General features: G+C 27.6%; 2 protein-coding genes across 3 annotated transcripts in view; one reads left to right on the top strand and one right to left on the bottom strand.

The window, feature by feature from the left end:
- Window positions 1-705: 705 nt before the first annotated feature.
- LOC136082129 (protein FAM183B-like) lies at window positions 706-11,109 on the bottom strand. Its single transcript, XM_065800687.1, has 4 exons — window positions 10,920-11,109; window positions 10,311-10,370; window positions 5,577-5,680; window positions 706-932 (listed from the first exon to the last, which is right to left on the bottom strand). The coding sequence occupies exons 1-4, from the start codon at window positions 11,041-11,043 to the stop codon at window positions 819-821; spliced, it is 402 nt and encodes a 133-aa protein (XP_065656759.1). The 5' UTR covers window positions 11,044-11,109; the 3' UTR covers window positions 706-818.
- Window positions 11,110-14,918: 3,809 nt separating this feature from the next.
- LOC101241719 (glycine receptor subunit alpha-2) overlaps window positions 14,919-21,604 on the top strand; it is a 67,420-nt gene continuing 60,734 nt past the window's right edge. The window contains exon 1 of one of the 2 annotated variants that reach the window (XM_065801350.1): window positions 14,919-15,141. The gene's annotated coding sequence lies outside the window, so the exon portion shown is untranslated. The remainder of the gene's footprint in view (window positions 15,142-21,604) is intronic. The other variant, XM_065801352.1, reaches the window with a different exon arrangement.

Raw genomic sequence — 21,604 nt, 5'->3', positions numbered from 1 at the left:
TTTTTCGAAATTCAGCTTTGACGTGAACCTTTTTTGAAAAAAAATTATTTTCAAACGTTTCAAACAAGTTTCAAGTTACATGTTACATTTCTGACCATTAGTATGCACTATCTTTATACTAGTAGGAAAGCATTTTTTCAGAAAATTGTGTATTTTTTAAAACCAAAATATATATTCGCAAGTGTCATATTGGAAGGACCCGCGTTTACTTAAAATATTATAAAAGTAGAAAACTTGTTGTTTTGTATCTAACATAGCTAGAATGTATGGAAAAACTTTTTGCAATTTTATCTAATAATAATTACTATTACAGTAAAATAATTACAATAACCATTCTTTAAATTTTAAAGAATATCCATTGTAAATATTTTACTGCAATAGTAACTTTTGGATAAAAATGACAAAAGAATTTTCCAAACACGGTGGTGGTACCGTGTCGGCGGCAACACCACCTTAACTACGTTTAGTATGTGTATGTGAATAACTTCGATACAATTATATGTAATTAATAATATATTATAATTATTTATATAAATTATTTTCTCTTTACAAAAAATACGTTGCTATACTTACGAGCTAAATGTTCAGCTTTAACTTTCAAATTTAAAAAACTATATCTAACTAATAATAATGTTATTAAATATCTTTGTTTCTTAAAATAAGATTTCATAATCTTTTTTTTTTTGGAAATTACAAAAAAGAAACTAGTGATAAAATATTTTTAAGCAATTATAAAAGTTAACAAAAAAAACAAAACAAAAAACTGTTAAAACAAAAAAAAAAACATAAGTATAAAAAAATTTTCCACTTTAAGAAACTCAAGTGTGATCGGTAGACTGTTCTTTTTGTCTCCAATACGCATCCATAAACTTGGTTATTTCAGTATGTTTTTTAGGATGATGAAGATTGTAATCAGAAAGCAAAGGCTCTATCTACATAAACGATAAAAATACATGAACGTGTATTAATAAAAACTATAAGACTAATATAAAAACTAGAGTATTAAAAATACAAATACACAAAATAAATTCAGTTTATAACGATATTTAAGACAGTTATCTTTGTGCATTAGAGGCGAACAAAAATAATGAAACTGGATATAACAGTAAAGTGAGGATTACTTTTTGTCTTATACATGGCCCCCACAAGGAGGGGTGTGTGGCGGTACTGTAGCACTGGGGCCCGAAGGTAAAGAGGGCCCTAGTGGAGCCACCGGCTCCACTAAGGCCCTCTTTACCTTCGGGTCTTAAAACTATTATGCGAACCGTTGTGTAAATTAATTACCGATTTTTTCTCATATAAGTTTTTTCTTCGTTAATAGATTGGTTAGCATAATTGAGTCCACAATCTTTCAGGTTAATCATTTTACATTAGTTGAACTTTATTATCAAATCAATAAACTAAAAAAGGAAAATAATTTATTCTGAAATTATTTGAGTTCAGACATATATATCATTTAAAAATATTATGATTCTGATGTTCCAAAACTAAACCTTTACTTCTTTAAAAGATACATTTGTTGTTCAGGATTTAAATGATGTCTCAAAAGGAAAATTATTTTTTTTAGATTGTCAAGTTATTCAAACACGATGTCAAACTCAAATTACAATTTAAATCCGGAGCTCAAAAGAGAAAAGTTAAAAATCAGATAAGATCAAAAGAATCTCTTGGTAGTTAATCAATAACCATTTTTTTCTGAAATGGAAACATAGATTCTTTTAATGGTAAAATTGAGAATTGCAGAAAGCATAACTGTAGCATTGATGTCAGAGCTGAAGATCATTTTGAAATAGATTCAATAGGTGAAAAATCAGACAAAGGAATGCGCATAGATCCACTGCTTCTGATTGACAGGACACAAGAGATAAGTCTTAAAGAGAAAAAGAATTAAATGCAGATGATACTTCTGATTCTAATGCAATCAAAAACACTGAAATAATTCTTGATGACCCTGGTACATGGCCCAAACTGATTTCATATGGACAGCGCCAATGTATAATAACATCTTACAGTTTTGGGGAAGTTAGGCAGATATTTGAAAAATGCCAAAAGAGGAAAGTTTTATGAAATCTTTGTTGTTTACAAAAATAAAAGATGAACGAACACGTTTTCCAAGAGAATGGTTAGAATGGAGTTTAACAAAAGAAAAATTTTATTGCCTACCATGCCGTATTTTTTGTAATCAAAATCACTACAATTTGAGCAGTTCAACCCGTAAAGTATTTTCCCCAAAAAAGACACCATGGTAAAAGTTGTATAATGTTTTGCCTAATCATGAAATTAGTGATGAACATCGAAAAAAATATTTGCTTGAGAATTCCTTTCGGAGTCAATAAAAGGAAAGGGAATAGACAAACAATTACAACTCCAAATACAATGTGAGAGAAATAAGTGGAAAGCAATCCTGAAAAGGATTACAGATGTCACATTACTTTTATCATCTAGAGGTTTAGCATTTCAAAAAGAGAATACAACAATTGGGAATGTTCATAATGAGGATTTCTTAGGAATCTTAAAATTGATTGGAAATTATGATGAAGTGACACAGCAACATCTTGCTAAAGTGCAACAAAGTCAGTTAGAATCGAAAAGTATGAAGGAAAAACCACATAATTTGTCTAGGTACTCTTAAAATGAATTCATCAAGTTATGTTCAGACAAAGTTCTACGAACTATTCTATGGTGTTAAGCATTGAAAAAAAAAAACAATTTGCCTTATTCTCTCTATGTGGAGCCCATTCATTAAACCATGTAGGACCCAACCCAGCAAAATTTAATCCTGATGTAATAACCTTTTTTGGAAGCATAGAAAGCTTCTACTGCTTGTTCTCTCAGAGTTCTGCTCAATGGGACGTGTTGAAAAAATCTCTTCAAAGTCTTTCAGAAACAAGGTGGAGTGAAAGAATTCAAGCCATTCGACAAATTTCCAAACATTATCCTGGCGTACTCGCTGTGTTAGATGTCCTTCTCCAGAGAAATGTTTTAAAACTAACACCTTTAGCACAAAACATAGCTAAAGGCTTGAAAAAATACTTCACAACTTATAAATATTTGGTCTAATTATGACTAGTTTTTGGCACAAAATACTAGCAACTATCTACAATAAGAACGTCGTCATACAAAGCAAAGGAATATCCCTTGATGTTAAAACAGCATTTATCCAAGATTTAGTGAAGGAGATAACTCACATACATTACTCATAGGAAAGTATTGTTCAAGAAGCAAAAGTTGTTGCAGAAGTTATTGGAATACAAGCTCAATTTCCTACAAAAAGAAATTCTTTTACTGAACCAGATCAAGATTTCAAAACTTCTGTAGTTTACCCAGTGTTGGATTTTATAATTAATGGTTTGAGCATATGAAGCCAATCCAATATGTGATTTATTCTCACCCATTTTGAATTTGCAGAAATACAAAGATGTAGACCAAAATTTAAAAGCGGCCAAACTTGTAAATGCATACAAGAAAGATCTGTCAGAAGACTTAATTAGCGAAATAATTCATCTGAAAAGTATTTACAAAACAGTTTTTGGTATTGAAAATTCTCCTCTTAGTCTTTTGAATTCAATTTATAACAAACAACTTCAAGGCATTTTTACCAACATCTGTCTGGCAATTAAAATGTTTTGTACAATTCTAGTAACTGTATCATCAGCAGAAAGATCATTTAGCAAACTGGTAAGCAAATCGAAATCATGCTATTAAATGTATTCTTTTTCAAATAAATCTTGAAAACTTTTCTTTAACTTTATTTTATCATTAAGTTATTTTAATTGTTTTAATTATAAGTGTTAATTATTAACTTCCTTATTTTATCTGTCAAAGAAAAACATTTTTTCCAAAAAAAAAGCACCCGCAGTCGGGCCCAGCATAGGGCCTTGATTTAGAATGTGGTGGCCATGGTCTTATACACAAATAAAGTCTAAAAACTAATATTAAATAAGTGCTAACTTTTCTGCAAAAGGATCATAATTTGTTTAACAAAGTAAAAATTCGACAAGAATTTTTGGAGAACTAAAAAAGAAAGACTTTTATCTTTCTCAAACCCATAATCTCGAAACACAAAACTTAATTATCAAGTCTTATTAAAAACTGTGCTTCTGAAAAAAGTCACATGTTATTTCCTGGAAACGAGTTGGGGTATGTGACAGGATTTGTTCTCATAGCCACTTGCTCAAAAATAAGTGCTCTAAATAATGTTATTTTTCATATGTCATATTATTGCTTTCCATTCAAAAAGTTTTTTAACAAAGCTTACATATATGTTTTAAATCTTAATATAATAACATAGTTATGACAATATTTATTCTTTTTTTTCAATTATTGAACAAATTTTTTTTGATTATGTTACAAAAAAATATTGATTATGCTCAATCATTCAACATACCAGTAGTAACTCTTTACCAGCATGTCCACAGAGCAGTTAAAACAATTGGCTGTGGTTCAAAAACAAGATTTTTGCAACAACTCGAATCAAACAAAGGCAACCAACTATTGGCAACATCGTTGACAATCTTATCTGTTTGGCTACATCAGAGATTGGTACAAGCCTTTCATTAACTGTTGGACTCATAAGTTAAGAATCAGAGAAACTAGTAATATTTAATTACTCAGAGCAACTTCTTGTACACAAGAAATAGTAGCAAGGTATTTCAATACATTGCAAAGAGAACTCCAAAAAGCAGGTATTAATGAAACCACTTCATGTCAATTATGGAACTTTGATGAAATTAATTTCTCTGATGACTAAGGCAAGTAACACGCAATTTGTAGCTGTAGCGCTAAATGACAATTGAAATTGTTTAACAACAATGAAAAAATCAAAGTTCAACTCTTCACTTTTTTGATATATACCTTCCATTCAGATGGATGAAAGAGATTATGTCAATATAGTGAATCTTTCATCTGGATGGTTGGAAGATATGTCAAAATAGTGAATCTTCCATCAGTATGGATAAAAGAAGTCATATCAAAATAGTGAACCTTCCATTCGGATGGAGGTAATATATTATGTCAAAATAGTGAATCTTCCATCCAGATGAATGGAAGATATTATGTCAAAATAGCGAATCTTTGATGCAGACGGTATTCAGAAATTTCATTCAGGAAAGTATTATGTCAAAATAGTGAAAGGTATTAGTGCAAAAAGTCAAAACACATAAAATCGATATGTAAAAGGCACCAAAAAGTGTCAATCAAATGACAACTTTACCTGAACCTCTCAACAAGTTCATCAAAAATAGTTTTTTTTTAATTGTTATTATTGATATTTTTTTTTTTTAATTGTTATAATTGATTGCTTTACTTAACTAAGTGTCTCCACAAATATAAGTGAAGAAAGAAATAGTATTTTTTTAATTAAATAAAACTTTTTGAAAAACTAAAACAATTTCAAATTCATTTGTATATTTAGAAGCATCCTGAAATTCTCTGCAACTTAAATAAATAATAATAAAATCTTTTTCCTGTAAAAAATAAAAATGCTAAATTAAAACTTTCAACTATTTCATATCTTGGAACAAAAAGTTAGAAATGTCTAATGAATTTAAATAAATACTAAAAAAATTTAAACATACTAAAGGTTTTGTGCACCATCCAATTTCTTGAGCTTCAGTTTGTGGATAATCGAATTTCTGAGGAGGAGTCTGATTAGTTTGTTTGATTATGTTTAAAAAATGACCTAAAGATAAAAAAAAAGTTATAATTTAAGTATAATTGTTTTTTACATCAAATTAATTTTAAAACAACCTTTTTTATCCAGTAAGAATAACCTATCTTTAAAATTTAAAAATTTCCTACCAATAGATATATATTTTACCCAAAGCAAACTTTTCTGTTACAAATAAACTTTCCCAAAACCAAATTAACTTACCTAACACCAAATTAACTTACCACAACCAAATAAATTTTTACCACCACTAATTTAATTTAATCAACTAACTAACCTTTCAAAAGTCACTATGACAAAGCTATTTATTTAAGCTTTTTTTTCAGAACCAAAAATGTCACTTTTTTAAGTCTTTAACAACAAATAGAAAGCCGCAACAAACATGGTTTAACTTTTTTTCCTATTTCCTTTCTCTCTTAGTAAAAGAGCAATGACTGTTTAGATAGGCACAAGTAATATACAACAGCAAAAAAATGACATATTGAATATATGAAAAAACAATGCATTAGGAAAATGATGTTAGGGAAGGAAACCTTTTACTTCTGGCTTTATTGATTTAATTAAAGAATTTGAAATTTATCTCAGTCATGATGAAAATTTATTTTTATGATGAATGTGTTATCAAATTAGACTGTTTTTGTTCTCATAACTGTTTATGCTCCTGTACCCTCATTTTGTAATGAAGGTATAGCTCAAAACTCAACTTAACACCTTTGAGATCAACTGGTAGTAAAGTTTCCTACAACTATGGTTCCTCTCAGAGAAGTTGATTTCATTAACAGCTATAAAACATCAGAGTATTAACAGTGCCGTGCTAAGCATAGATGATGTTCCTGTTAGTAATTTTAATGTGAATTGTCAAGATAACATAAGAAACCTTTTGTTATAACATTGGAACAATTAGCAGAAATGAGGCAACCTCATACCTTAAGGTTCCGAAAATTATCAATTTTTGATTCAAGTTAATAGTTTAAACTATGACTATAGTACCAAAAATATTAAACATTAAAGAAACATTTTTATCACACAATAGTTTCAGTAGATTAAACAAAATTAGATCGAATAAAATTATTGTTTATGATGATCTTAATTTTATTAAGATAGATCTATCACTCATCTTATACAAATATAGTCTCCAGAGTAATTTTTTATCCTTTGATCTTAACAAAACTCATTAGACCTTATGACTGTTAGTAATACTAATTTAAACTTGGCTATTTCGTTTTCGGACCTCAAGGCTGATTGCTACGATCCTTTGATTCAAAATAACTTTAATAGCCACATGCATGCCCTAGACATATACTTAAACATCAGATAATTTATTAGTTTTGAAATCAGGTCTGAATCTTCTGACTATTCGTTTATGCGCTATCATTTAGCACCACTTTACTCAATAAACATTCTATTAATCATGATTTCTGGCGCTAAAGTCAATTATTCTATTATTTTATCTAAGAAGTTTAGGGTGTATGGCAATACTTTTACTTTTCTCTACTTGCTACAACCTTTTCCTGACACATTTACAGCCTTCTCCTAACACTTCTACAGTCTTCTCTAAACACTCCTAAATTTAAAATAATCAAAATCATAGAATTTTTTAAAGTCATTTTGATTATAAAAATTTTTCTAATTTATTAGACAGTTTAAGCTGTAGCATAAATCTATTTTGCATAGACTGGATTAAACATTTTTTTGGTTTTATTTGGGTCAGGATTTTTTCAAATTAATTGAATACAGTTAATTACCTAATAAAAGCCTACCTTCAAAATCCATTTTGAAAAATTATCAATTGTAATTAATATTTATAAAATCTATTTTAATTTACATGAAAATGTTACAATGAAAAATGTCAAATACCAATTAACTAAAACTATTTATTACGTTATTGAAATTATTATACAACACAAGTCTAATAAAAATTTCAAATTTCCAGGTTCATCACATATGTCAAGTTTCGCTACGTATGTCCAGTTTCATCACATATGTCCGGTTTCACCATATATGTCTGGTTTCACCACATATGTCCAGTTTCAACACATATGTCCGGTTTCACCACATATGTTCAGTTTCATCACTATGTCCGGTTTCACCACAAATATCACTACTCTAATAAGGATTATTCAGCAACTAAATTAGTCATCAATTTACATCAATAAAATTATCATAATCTTCGCATCTGGCACAAGACCAAATACCAAGACAAGAAGACTTTAATTAATATTTTAAAAATAAAATAGTTTATCTAAATTAAATGCTTATAGTGTTTTCTAACTTAAAAGTGATAGAAAATTGTATTTAATATTGGATTCCCTTTGCTTTGCAAAAAACAGAAGCAGAAAAAATACAGTCAAATTTAAAATTGTCATTTCCTGGTTACTTAAAACTATAAATAACTTTTAGAAGTTGTAAAGCTTGAATACTTTTAACATTTTAAACCTGATCATCTATTCAAACATTCAAAATTTCACCTTTAGATTAACTTTTGATTGTTTAATATTTTACAAAAACGTGTTAATATCTTTTATACCTATAAGCATTCTTTATTAACTGTCTAATATCACTAAAAGAAATACTGAAATATGATAATTACAATATACTAAAGTTAAACTGTTACAGCTGAAACCCACTTTTAAATTCAAAGGAAGTTTGTAAAGTGATCTGGTACCTTTTTAATACTTTAGTTAATATCAAATCATAAAAATATGAACTAACTTTACCAAAATAAAAATTAAAAAAATTGTTAAAAAATGGTGTTAAAAATTGCTTAGTGAAAACCAATTGAAAATGATTAAATCATCCAATAAATAAGTATAAATTGTAAATGTTTGATTTTGTTGTTTTTGTTTAATATCTGTCTGCAATACAAATCTTAGAATCTTTTGTGTAATTAATTATATAATCCTTATGCAAATTTTGTTGAGTTAGATATAACTGATTTTAAATATATTAAATAGTATAAATGCTTATGATTTAAAGTAATAGATACATTTCTTTTTGCAATATTTAAACAATTGCATGTTTGGCATCTAAATGGGAACCCTTAAGATTTAAATTTTTTAGACTACCTATTAATGTCATTATTTTTTAAAAGAATTTATTTTACATTAGGAAAAATATCACATAAAGCCTTTTTTTTTAGGAAAAATACCACATAAAGCGTTTTATCTAGATCCTCAACCAATTTTATGAATTCAACTTTAAACTGTAATAATATTTCTAATTCTATTTTGTATTACTTTTGGAATTAATTTTTTATCAGACAAAAATTCATAATGCAAACAGGACCTAAAAATCAATAACATATTTTTCCTGAACAGAAGAATATATTTAAATATTTTGTAATCATAATAATATATATATATATATATATATATATATATATATATATATATATATATATATATATATATATATATATATATATATATATATATATATATATATATATACTCCTAGTCGACGTTTACAGGGACAAAGTGTTTTTTATATGCCCGTGACATTTTTTTCTTTACTATTTTATCATATTTATATAGTTTTTTGAATAGCTATTTTATTTCTATTTTTATTTATACATATTTAAATTTATTATTTTATTATAAAAATATATTTTTTAAATTTATTTTTGTTATTTTTATTTATTATATATTATATTTCTTTTTTTTCTTTCCATCTGTTTACAGAAATGATTAATTACAGTAATATAAAGATATTTAAACCTTGCCATAACCCTAACTCTTAGCCTGACCTTAGTGCTGACCCTAACCAAACCCTCAATTGATATAGCAACACTTCCTTGTGAGTCCGGCTATTTGATGGTTGATGTACTTTTAGCTCTCTATAAAAGTTGATTACAGGGACATTTTTTTTACAAAAAAACAATGCTCACTAGGACAAAAAATTAACGGGTACACAAAAAAGTCCCCAATAATGCTAATGTCCCTTTCAATAGTTGTTTTATGTATATGTATATATATTATTATCCAAGGACATGGTAACCACTAATATAAAAGTTGTTACTTGTATTTTCTGTTAAATATTAAAGCGCTCCTAATTTTGTCAACATTGAACACAAAGAGGTGGTAAGATGCATTTTTTATCACAAACGGTATACAATAATTGTTACCCAGCAAACATTCTATAGTGGAATTTCAGTGAACCTATATAGGCTTTTTGAGTAAAGCATTGTAGTTTTGTTCATCAATTACTTAAGTGATAGACCTTAAGTGGTGATCGCCAAATGTGGCTAGCCAATGACTAGCCACTATTAACATGTTGGAATGCTAATGTTACTTAGTGGACTACTATTGGTCCACTAAGTAAAAGATGATCAAAACTCCAATGAACCGCTAAAAAATGCCATTATAGGTCCACTGCAAATCCACTAAAACAATGTTTGCTGGCTAGTATAGGTTATATGTATGTATGTATGTATGTATGTATGTATGTATGTATGTATGTATGTATGTATGTATGTATGTATGTATGTATGTATGTATGTATGTATGTATGTATGTATGTATGTATGTATGTATGTATGTATGCATGTATGTATATCTGTATGCATGTATGTATTTTAAAAGTTCTTTTCATCTTCTGCAATATACTTAAATATATGTGATAAAGTGAAACAAAAAGGACTTACTATCAACTTCTTTATTTTCTAAGTCATGAGTAGAATTTGGTTTTCCAGTTAATGCATAAACTAAATTGAACCAGAAAACTATATTATGTAAAACATTATTTCTAATATTTGTAAGAAATGTAATATTTACATGCATACATACATACATCTGTATATATATATATATATATATATATATATATATATATATATATATATATATATATATATATATATATATATATATATATATATATATATATATATATATATATATATATATGCACATTTATGTATTAAGTACATACATTGACTAAAATTTTTTGTTAAAGCATTATGAACAGTTTAGAGCCTTTTTTTTTTATTTTCAGACTTCGTTTTATTCATTTTTTAATCAGTATAAAACTCACATCTCAATTGGTAATAAAATCAAATTTTTTTTTAAACTAGTTTTAGTCATGACTAGCAAAAAGTTATCTCAAATGGATATTCAATATTATTTAGTCGTTATAGATAGTATTTTTGACAACAAAATTAAAAAAATAGTATTTGTCGTATTTTGAATAAGTATTAATGAACTACTATTTTAAAAGTATAGAAACATTACTACAGTTTAGTAATATTTTGAACCTTTGCTCACGCTAAAGTTAGTGTAAATTTTTTCATTTTTTTGTTCCTTTTTTATTGTTTCACATAGTATGGCATTTTGGTGAACGTAATTTACTGAACTTTGACATTTTTTCGTCGCAGACATTTTTAAGTATCTTGGCTGCTCTTTTTGTTGCTAGTGGTATCGTAAATAAATCGGCTCTTAAAAAACAAACCTTTGTTTTTATTCACGATAAATATTTACCGTACGATAAATACCGTTTTGCGTGATAACGCGTTGCTATCATTTTGCTAAATTCATTTCAGAGGCCCGGTTTTGAAATTAATTTGATGTCGGGAAAAAAGTAAAGGTGGTAAAAAAATCGACTAAACAATACTGTCCTTGCTGCTATAAGTTCCTAATTCATTATAATTAAAAGCGTAAATAATTGAAAAAGATAGAAAAAGAGTATGTGACCATATATATATATATATATATATATATATATATATATATATATATATATATATATATATATATATATATATATATATATATATATATATATATATATATATATATATATATATATATATATATAAGTATCTTGGCTGCTCTTTTTGTTGCTAGTGGTATCGTAAATAAATCGGCTCTTAAAAAACAAACCTTTGTTTTTATTCACGATAAATATTTACCGTACGATAAATACCGTTTTGCGTGATAACGCGTTGCTATCATTTTGCTAAATTCATTTCAGAGGCCCGGTTTTGAAATTAATTTGATGTCGGGAAAAAAGTAAAGGTGGTAAAAAAATCGACTAAACAATACTGTCCTTGCTGCTATAAGTTCCTAATTCATTATAATTAAAAGCGTAAATAATTGAAAAAGATAGAAAAAGAGTATGTGACCATATATATATATATATATATATATATATAAAGAGTATGTGACATAGTATAAAATCATATAGTGATTAATTAAGATCAGTTGCTTTTTAACTGATTTAATCCAGAAATAAAACATTGCAGTTGTCCTGTTAGTTCTAGTAGGTTTTATTCTGGATTGCTTACTTTCACTTTTGCGTTTTTTAAAACACAGTAATGATAAAATACTAACTATAATAAAAACTATGAGAGAAAAGATTTAGTGATGTATCATTAATTGTTTAAAAATTGAAATAACACTTTAAAAAAAAAAAGAAGCTGTTTAGTTGTAACATGTTTATTTTGTACTATTGAAATTGAAATTTTAATGCAAATCATCTGTCTGTCAGCGTTTACTTTATAAGTACTCACAAAGAATTGCCTTTGTTTTATCAGATTATATCTGTTTTAATACCTCGTTTTTTGATCCAATTATACTTCACATAGATAACAGTAAAATGGAAAACATTGACTAGAAAACTAAAAATTGTGTTGATTGTGTTGGGCCATGAACAACTCGTAGAAAATTTTCCTTAATGTTATATTCCATGCTAGCTACAGATTGAGTTTGCAAATGCAAAACTTTACGTTTTTTAATCATACCTGCTAAAAACCAATTCATAAAACATTTTTAATTTAAAAAAGTTTTGCGGACCGCATCGAATGAATTTGGCTAATGTATAGGGATTGCAATCCCGGGATCCCGGACGTTTTTGGGTCCCGAAAATCCCGGGATTCTAAACACAAAATCCCGGGATTTTCGGGATTATAGCAGGATTGAACTAATTAAATTATTTTGTAAAACAAAATGTTCAAAGTTGGTAACTATACTGAATTATAACGAGTTATATAATGCTGCAGAAGCACAAACTTCAAATTTAATGTCAATCATAAAGAAAGAAATGCATCTGTTTGAAAATGGTGGAAACCGGGGGCATAATTTGGAATTAGTATACCAATATTTGTTATCTATTCCACCGACGAGCATCGAACCTGAGCGGGCATTTTCTGCAGCTGGGTATTTGGGAAGTAAAATAAGGAGTAAGCTAAATGACCAAACCTTAAATGCTCTACTATTCCTCCGGGCATATTTTCAGACAAAAAAAGAAAGTTTGTAAATAAAATATGCATTTAATATGAATTGTTTTTTTGTTTTACATTTATTATTTAGCTACCATTTATTTATAAATATAAAATAAAGATTTTCTTTAATTTGTGTCTCTCAATAATAAGAAACAACTTATTATGTTATTTTTTACAAAGTAGCTTATTGCTACAGCAGCTACATCGGTAGCCAATTTTAAGAAAATTTATGTTTACAAATTTATTTTGAAATTTTGATTGTTTAGTTACTTTAGTCAAATACACCTTAAATGTTCAAATGTTATTTACATATCCAATTATTTGATGAAGGTTGTTCTGTAAAGTCTGTAATCTTAAAACATAATATGGAACGTACCGTATATATATTTCTGCATTATTTTAAGATCTTTATATACACCTGCTGCCTGTTACACAATTAAAACAATTTAAGGCGCCATAGAAAATTAATTTAAGTCATTAAGGCATAATGAAATTAAATAAAAAATTGATAACATCAAAAAGTATATTCATATATGCAGTATTAAGTTCTGTTTTTTAGCAAATATCTCACATTATATAAAATCCCGGGATCCCGGGATCCCGGGATTTTATTTACTTCAATCCCGAAATCCCGGGATCGTAATTCATGCCCGGGATTGCAATCCCTACTAATGTAACACTCTTTTTTTTGTTTCTTTATTCAATTTTATATTATATACTAGTTCTTGTCTATAACATAAATTTTTTTAATTTTTTATAATAATACAATAAAGTCTAAAAATGATGTATTATATAAAAAATATGATACGCAGGAAACTTGAAGAAAATTCTGCAAAACTTGCAGAAATTTCTGATTATAGAAAATTAATTGTCTTATCATTGAATACATGGTTTCGTTAAGTTATAAATATTGACTTTTTTTTTAGGCTTTCAGAAGTATTTTTTCTACTTGGGTGAAGTTATACTAGTTGTATGATTTTTCCAAATATATTACGTACCAAAAATAAATTACTTGCAAGATAAATTACTTTTTCTTTTTTAACATAATTTTTCCATATTTTAGACCAAAAAAGGTTTTATTTGCAGGTTTAAAAATATTTAAACTGTTTTTAGTCAGTATAGTTAGTTATCTTTTTAAATTATAAACATATCATTTTTAAACATATTGACGCTAAACGTCTTTTCAAATTTTAAACGTCAACTGACATTCAAAATTTGAAAATGCAATCGTTAAAGCTGAAAAGACGCAAATCTCGATTTACTAACAATGCATTATTTTATATACAGCTACAAACTTGATTTAAAATGCTTTATATTCAGTTATAAAGTTGCTTTAAAACTGCTTTATATACAGTTATATACATAAGTAATTTGTAATTAGTAAGTAATCTGTAAGTATAATTAATCAGTATCCTGAAGTAATTTACCAATTTACGTGATATATTTCGATGTAAAATTTGCGAATTTATGATTTTAATGTACGAGTGTAAGTGGTAGAGATATGAGCTCATATTTGAGCACTTTTTGTATAAATAATAAATAATACCTAAAAAGCTTATTGCTTAAAGCATGTTTAAATAGTTTTACATGCAGTAATTCATTTTCTTGATCTGTTGCTTGTTGTATGGACATTATAGGCTTGTATTACGTTTAATAGCAAAGTAGATAATCTAAAAAAAAGTTAGTATTAAGTAACATTTCTTAGAATAAAAAAATAAAAGCATAGTTTTTAATTTAGCGATGCTAAAAAAATTTAAGACACAAAAAATAGCAAGATAAATAACTTGCATTTTTAGACAAATTTAAAGCTTTTTATCATTTATAATTTATAAACAAACTTATAAACAACAATTGTTTTCAAAATACAGTTAATATTTATAATACATTAGATTAATTGTTAAAAAAAATCTTATTCTCCACTTATTACTTGTGTTGTCGCAACGTCATAAGTATTTTTTAACATATATTGGACTTTATTGTAAATCCTTTAAATGCAAATCATGTGATTAATGCGTTCAATCACTATTATTTAAAAGTTATGGATTATCCTAATTATGCACTTCTAACTATGACATTTCAAAGTTTTTTCATAAATATCTATCAAAACCATAACATTTATTGCTGTAATGAGAAACGTGATTGTTTTAAAACATTTTTTATTGCATTTATATTTTGAAATCATTCGTAGAGTTGTAACTAATTGTTTTGCTGGAAAATATTTGTACTGAAATACCTTTTAACATTTTAAAGACAACGGGTAACTTTTTTAGTTAATATGTTATTATACGAAAGTTGTGTGTTTGTGTGTGTGTGTGTTTGGTCGTTAATCTCAAAAAGTGCAAGTTCTATACAGATTTAGTCAGTTACATAAAAATTTTTATTTAAAAATTGAAGTTGAATCAATATAATTCTAAATTAATTCAAACAAATAAGTTAAAAGTACAAAGCTGCAGTAAATGCTTTAAAAATTAATGTTTGTGTAAATGAGTGCATTTTAGGTTGTTTTTTTTTTTGTTTTTTTTAGTTTTTACAAAAAAATATGTTAGAAAATGTTAACAAACACAATGATAAATGTTATTGAGTAGTGAATATTAATATACTATTACCTTTTTTCAAGTTTTTATTTCTGCTTACGCGGCAAGTTACAAGTAAATAAGATTATTTTTTTATCTTTGTGAGAATATTTTTATTTATTTAAAAATAAGAATCTTTCATTTTATTTTAAAAGATTTGAAGCTAAAAAGGTAGTAATAAGTATAACAAATAATAAAATTATAAGATTATTACAAATAATTAAATAAAAAAATAATAACAAAAACAACAAAGCAAAACAAAAAAACATTTAAGAGTTTTAATTATTCTAAAATCTCTAATTCGTAATCTAGTTCGTAAAGACTTAAAAAAAATTTTTTTTCTGTTTGCTAGAAGTTTTCATTACCTGTTTCATTAACTCAAAAGAGTGATCATCTTTTTAAAGTATGGGGTGCTTTACACTTAATACCATTTTCTAAGAGGTCTTCCATACCTCCTGTATTCTTCTAGAACGTAACATGCTATTTAGTATGACTACTTCAATTTTATTTGAACAATTTTGAAACTCTTTAGGATAGACGTATTATTCGGTACGTTGGATCTTTAATTAAGTAGTTAGGAATTAGATGATAACCAGGAAAACGAATCAATACTTTAGGAATTGCGCCTTTAATTAAAATTATATAGGTTGCTGAATTTGTTCACTTCCTTGCATCATGTACAGATTCTGGTCAAATACATTCAAAATTTGATCTTTTGATGATAAGTTTTATTATTAACGAATCATTATTTTCCAAAAATTAGTTCAAATTGTCAGGTTGGTATTTTTTTATTTAATTAATGTTATTTTTTTGAGCTAACTTAAAATGCTCATAATACCTAGTGGTCTGGATAATATGAGCACTTTTGCTACTTTTTGTACCAAAAGTGCTCATATTCCTCTGTGTTTTTAAGAAAAATTTTCGGGTGCCCAAATATTTAGGTGAACCATGCGTATAAATCCCTTTAAAATTATTTATTGGCAAAAATTTTCGATCCAGCATAATTATTTTTAAAAATAATCCAATTTTCGTTTAAGTTGCTCATATTACCCTAATCTACCCTATATCCAAAGACTTGCATCATGTAAAACTTTCTTTAAATTGAGAAGCTATTTTTATCATATTCTCTATATTTTTGAGTAGATGTAAATATTTAGGACCAACAATACTAGAGGCAATTTTTTTTGCGTGGTTAAACTACAATCACTTGGACAGTTAGGTTTAAGGCTAATAACAGAATCTTTATTAGCAGCAGCTCCAGAAAACACACATTTGGCAACGGACATGTATTTCACGCACCCCTTTTAGCAAGTCCGTAAAAAACTAGTAATGCGAACCATAAAAATCATTTTATTAGAACCAAACTTTGACCCTTAGGGACATGGTATGAGTGGGTATGGCTATCAATATTACTCGTTTTGCGTAATAACTTGTTGTTCTCATGTCAGTTCTCACTTATGCCAATTTGCACTTATGCTAGCTCGCACTTATGAAATATGTATATATATATAAATATATATATATATATATATATATATATATATATATATATATATATATATATAAATTAGTAGAAAATCGATTATCAAATTTATTTATTTTACACTGTGTTTCATTAACAAATGCTCATTAAAAAGAAATAACATTTTCAGAAATAGTTTATTTATATACAAACCGGTAATATATTTAGTGATTCATATTCATATTCATATGACCCCAAAAAAACCTTTAGGTTGTATCTTCTTCTTGCAATTATGTTATCGATGATATCATTTTCAACAAAATTTAACAATTATTGTTTGTTGAATTTTTTTGAATATTATTTCACCAATTTCATGAGAAATCAATAAAATACTACCTTTATTTCCTTTTTTTTTGGAGTAATTTCACTAGATAGATTGTACCAGGTGCACTTTGAAAAACAATGGATGTCACCATTACGGAAAGTTTATTTTCGTAATAGTTAATAGATAAGTTTCATTTAGAAGGAGACTAGTTACTTCAGCAAAGAAAAGCTTTTTATGTTGCATTCAAGTAAGTCACAATTTTGAGATAACGAGATGAAAAAAAAAATTCTATTAAACCTTAGACTTAAAAAAACAGTAATATATAAGTTTATTAGACACGACTAAGTTTTTTATTGTCGAAAAATTTAATTAACCTCATTACAAGGAAAACGTTTTACGATTAAAACTTAATTAAAAGGAAGAAAAAGCGTCTGGAAGCCTAATTAAACTTTTAATTGAACCATAAAAAAAACCTAAAGTTCAATATATTTGCATGGAATTGAATTAAGTTAATAAGAAACAAAATACTTAATTTTAATTTTAAAAAAATTCTTCTTTAATTTAATCCTTTTGAAATCGGCCTTTATTTTGTTATCAATTGTAGAAATGCTAAGGAGTTAAAGGCTTAATATATAAAAAATTAGAAAATATTAAGTAATTAAAAACAACGCCTTATCTTAAACGGATTAATTAATAACCAACAACTTTTTCATAAATACAAAATATATATATTTTTTATTTGAACAGTGTGATGCTGAATTGTCGTTGTTTCTTAAATAAAATTCGGAGTTTGTTCAATGAAACTAACTAATGAAATTCAATGAAATTAACTAATCTAGAACAATCGCCTCATTCCAGCAAATAGTTATATATTCTTTAACTAATCTAAAACACCAAAAGTGTCTAGGAGACACTTTTTGGTGTTTTAGGTTAGTTAAATTTTTAAATTGTTTTAGAGACTTTTTTCTCAAAATACGCACATGTACAATTTCAAAGTTTTTTGGGACCCTAGGCTGATCGAATTTTTGGCCCTATCCCAACACTACAGAAGTTTTTGTGAAAAAATGAAGCCATAAACTTAAAAATCAAATTCTATTAAAACTACAAAAATGACATTTACATAAAGTCTTTATCATCATTATAAGTGATTTATAACAACATCAAATTCAAAAAAAATATAATTCTTTTCTGCACTTAACTGATGCATATTTGCGAAATGCTTTATCATAGGAAATGAATATTCAATTGACAGAATTGAGAGGTTAACCTTTCTTTTACTTAACCTTTCATCCGTCATTGTCGATCTACATTTATTTATTATAAAAGCCATTTTTGAAAAAGACCGTTCTGCTTTGCAACTCGTTATAGGTATAGTTAGTTAGATATTAAGAATTGTATAAAGATTCGGAAATACCGGTTTTTGCGATCTATTTAAACAACCATGACATTCTTTTAAAACATCGTGTCAATCAATTAAAACAATCGTGATTTTCAATTAAAACATTTAGCGCATGTGCACAATAGATTTTCATTAAAACATGCGGCGAAATTCTGTTGGCGAAAATATGCAAAATTTGTTTTGAGATTGGTCGTTGATCAAAGAAAAATTCATTCTGAAACTTCATTGCCGCGAAAAACTCAACTTGAATCTTCATGCCGCGAAATTCCGTTTCCCAAAACATGCGATCTTGTCGTAAATCTAGTCGTTGATCAAGGAAAAACTCATTCTGAAGCTTCATCGTTAATAGGAGTTGATCAAAACACAATACAATTAATTTTAAGAAGTTACGATCAAACGAGTTCAACACTTCCTGGTTTTAGAGGTGGCGCTAGTCTCGTTATTTATAATGAAGAGATCAGAAGAGGAATTGAAGAGTTTATAAACGATAATATAACGACAACAATAATTGAAATTAAATATGTTTTAAATGTAAATGTATCGATTACAACTGTCTGGAGATGGGTGACCAATCTTGTATACACATAAAATTACTCGACCAATTTATGAAAAAAGAAACAATAATGATAATGATTCAAATCTTCGAATTAAATATATTAGGTGGTATACTTCAGTCTCGCCTATTCATCGCTATCGAAATATTGTTTTTATTGATGAAAGTCCATTTAATTTACACATGTTTTGCAGTCGATTATGGGCACGAAGAAGAGTAACACCAAACCCGATCATTCGCCCTAGGCTGTGTAGCGTTTCGATGATATTAACCGTCAATAGCTTTAAATATTTTTCACTGTGAAGGTGTCAGTGTGTCAGTCAACACAGTTTTCTATTAAGAATATATTGTTAAAGTTGTACAAGTTTTGGGGACAGAGGAAGAATTCACTCTGGTGATGGATAGGGGAGAGTGGGGTATTGGCGAACACCTAAGCGGGAATGCAAATTAAAGACACCAGTTATACAAAATTGATCATATTTATTGCTTATCAATTAGTTTAACTACTCAGTCACAAACCCTCAAAAGGAATTTTTAAAAATCTTATTATAAAATAAAAATTTATGCTAGAAATAAAACCATTGGTGTTCGGAATTACCCTGCCTACGTGGGGTAATTCCGAACACATTGGGGGGCAATCACAAGCACTGTTGTGTAATAGCGAATAAAAAGCTAATTGTAATAACTAAGTCTAAAAACTATATTATGCAACAAAAACAAAAAAAAGGAGTGACTTTATTTCCATAGAAGCTACAACAGAGTGTTACTCAAGAAAAAAGTTGCATAAAATTATCAGAAAAATTTAAAATCAAATTATAGTGAACAACATCCGCAGCTTCATTACACTACTGCACGTCTGGAACTGAGCATAGGATCCCTTCTCAGCAGGTAAAAAAAAATTGTCGAATTTATTTTTTTACAATGCTGTTTTGACCATGTTCGGAGTTACCCCGCGTTCGCCATTACCCCACTCTCCCCTAATGTCAGAATCCATCATAATGTTGAGATGAGGGCTTAGAGCATTCAAATAAAGTATTTGCCACCATATTTACCATTCGTGAATCCGTGTGGAGAGATTTTTTATTATTTTAAGAATAACGTGCAAAGAAATACAGCTCCAGCTGGAAGAAATGAACTAATTACAAGAATGCGTGAGGCATGCTTATCTATTCCTAATGTTAACCTATATAACTATTACACACACTGCAAAAGCTTTTTCGAAGCGTATCTAAGGTCAGATGACATACCTCGACAGTAATTGGAAAATAAGGAAAATATTTTAAATACAATAAAATTTTAAATAGTTTAAAAAATTTGAATGAAAAAAATAAAAATATATATGATAATAAACCCTTTTTTTTTGAATAATATAGAATGTTGAGATTGCGCATGCGTTAAATGTTTTATTGAAAATCATGATTGTTTTAATTGATTGTCAAGATGTTTTAAATGAATGTCATGGTTATTTTAAATGGATGTCATGCTTGTTTTAAATAGATGCAAAAACCATTATATCAGTTAGATTTAAAAAAAAATTAGTTTTGTTTAAAGCATACCATATCTAAATAATGCTAAAATTGACTTCATTCACTAAATAGTTCTTCTCTTGTTAATAGCTAACTTTAACCGCAAGAACTGACTTGTAATGAGAAGACTATCTAGTGGTGCTTAAATGTTTTAGTGAAAATGCAAGTGATGTTCTTTTACTTAAAATTTTTTAACGGTGCGGGGATGCAGAGAAATAGATGTAAGTGTATTGAATATTTCCGAAATATTCTGTGATTTCCATTACAATGCACACTGCCTCTTCTCATCTAAATTTAAAGAATGCGCTGCACGAGGGGCAAAATCCGCAAATGCATTCATTCTTTTTATTTGTGCTTTTAAACCTGTATATTTTCCGCAAATATTTGACGCGTTATCGTTGGATTGCCCACGGATGTTTTAATCGGAAAGACATGCAGTTAGTGTGATTTTTGATCTGCAGAAAGGTTGTAACAGTTTTGGATAAGTAATTGTAGTTTTCATCGCCCCAGTTTAGCACTTTATTAGATGTTCTTTGAAGGAAGGATTAAATTCTGAAATCAGTTTCGTGAGGCCCATAAAATCTCCATTTTATGGAGAGCGCCACTTTTTGTCATGACCTCGTAGTAACAAACTTTTTTTAAATGAAAAAATTATTGCAGCTACTACCCGTTCTAAAATAATGTAGAATATTTTGTAGATTTAGTAGCTTGTTTTTTATACTCTATATCTAATTGTTCTTATTCGACTTTTTGTGTGAGGTAGATCATCATGGTTTTCTTTTTTCCTGAATAGGGAAACTATTTGCATGGTAAACAATATGCTGCTCCTTTGCATAAAGAATAATAAGGCCAACTTACAACTGTTTGACTCTTTTTAATGAA

The sequence above is a fragment of the Hydra vulgaris genome, chromosome 07 (assembly GCF_038396675.1).
Source record: "Hydra vulgaris chromosome 07, alternate assembly HydraT2T_AEP".
Taxonomy (NCBI): domain Eukaryota; kingdom Metazoa; phylum Cnidaria; class Hydrozoa; order Anthoathecata; family Hydridae; genus Hydra; species Hydra vulgaris.
The sequence above is the reverse complement of the archived record's forward strand: the minus strand, read 5'-3'. Positions and strand labels throughout refer to the sequence as shown.

What these genes read in the sequence shown, in the direction of transcription:
- LOC136082129 (XM_065800687.1), bottom strand. Translation starts at nt 11,043, where the DNA reads ATGTCTGCGACGAAAAAATGTCAAAGTTCAGTAAATTACGTTCACCAA. An exon ending in TAACTTTAGCGTGAGCAAAG is followed by an intron (nt 10,371 to 10,919) that starts GTTCAAAATATT and finishes GGTTCAATTTAG; the next exon opens with TTTATGCATTAACTGGAAAA. An exon ending in AGAAAATAAAGAAGTTGATA is followed by an intron (nt 5,681 to 10,310) that starts GTAAGTCCTTTT and finishes TTTTATCTTTAG; the next exon opens with GTCATTTTTTAAACATAATC.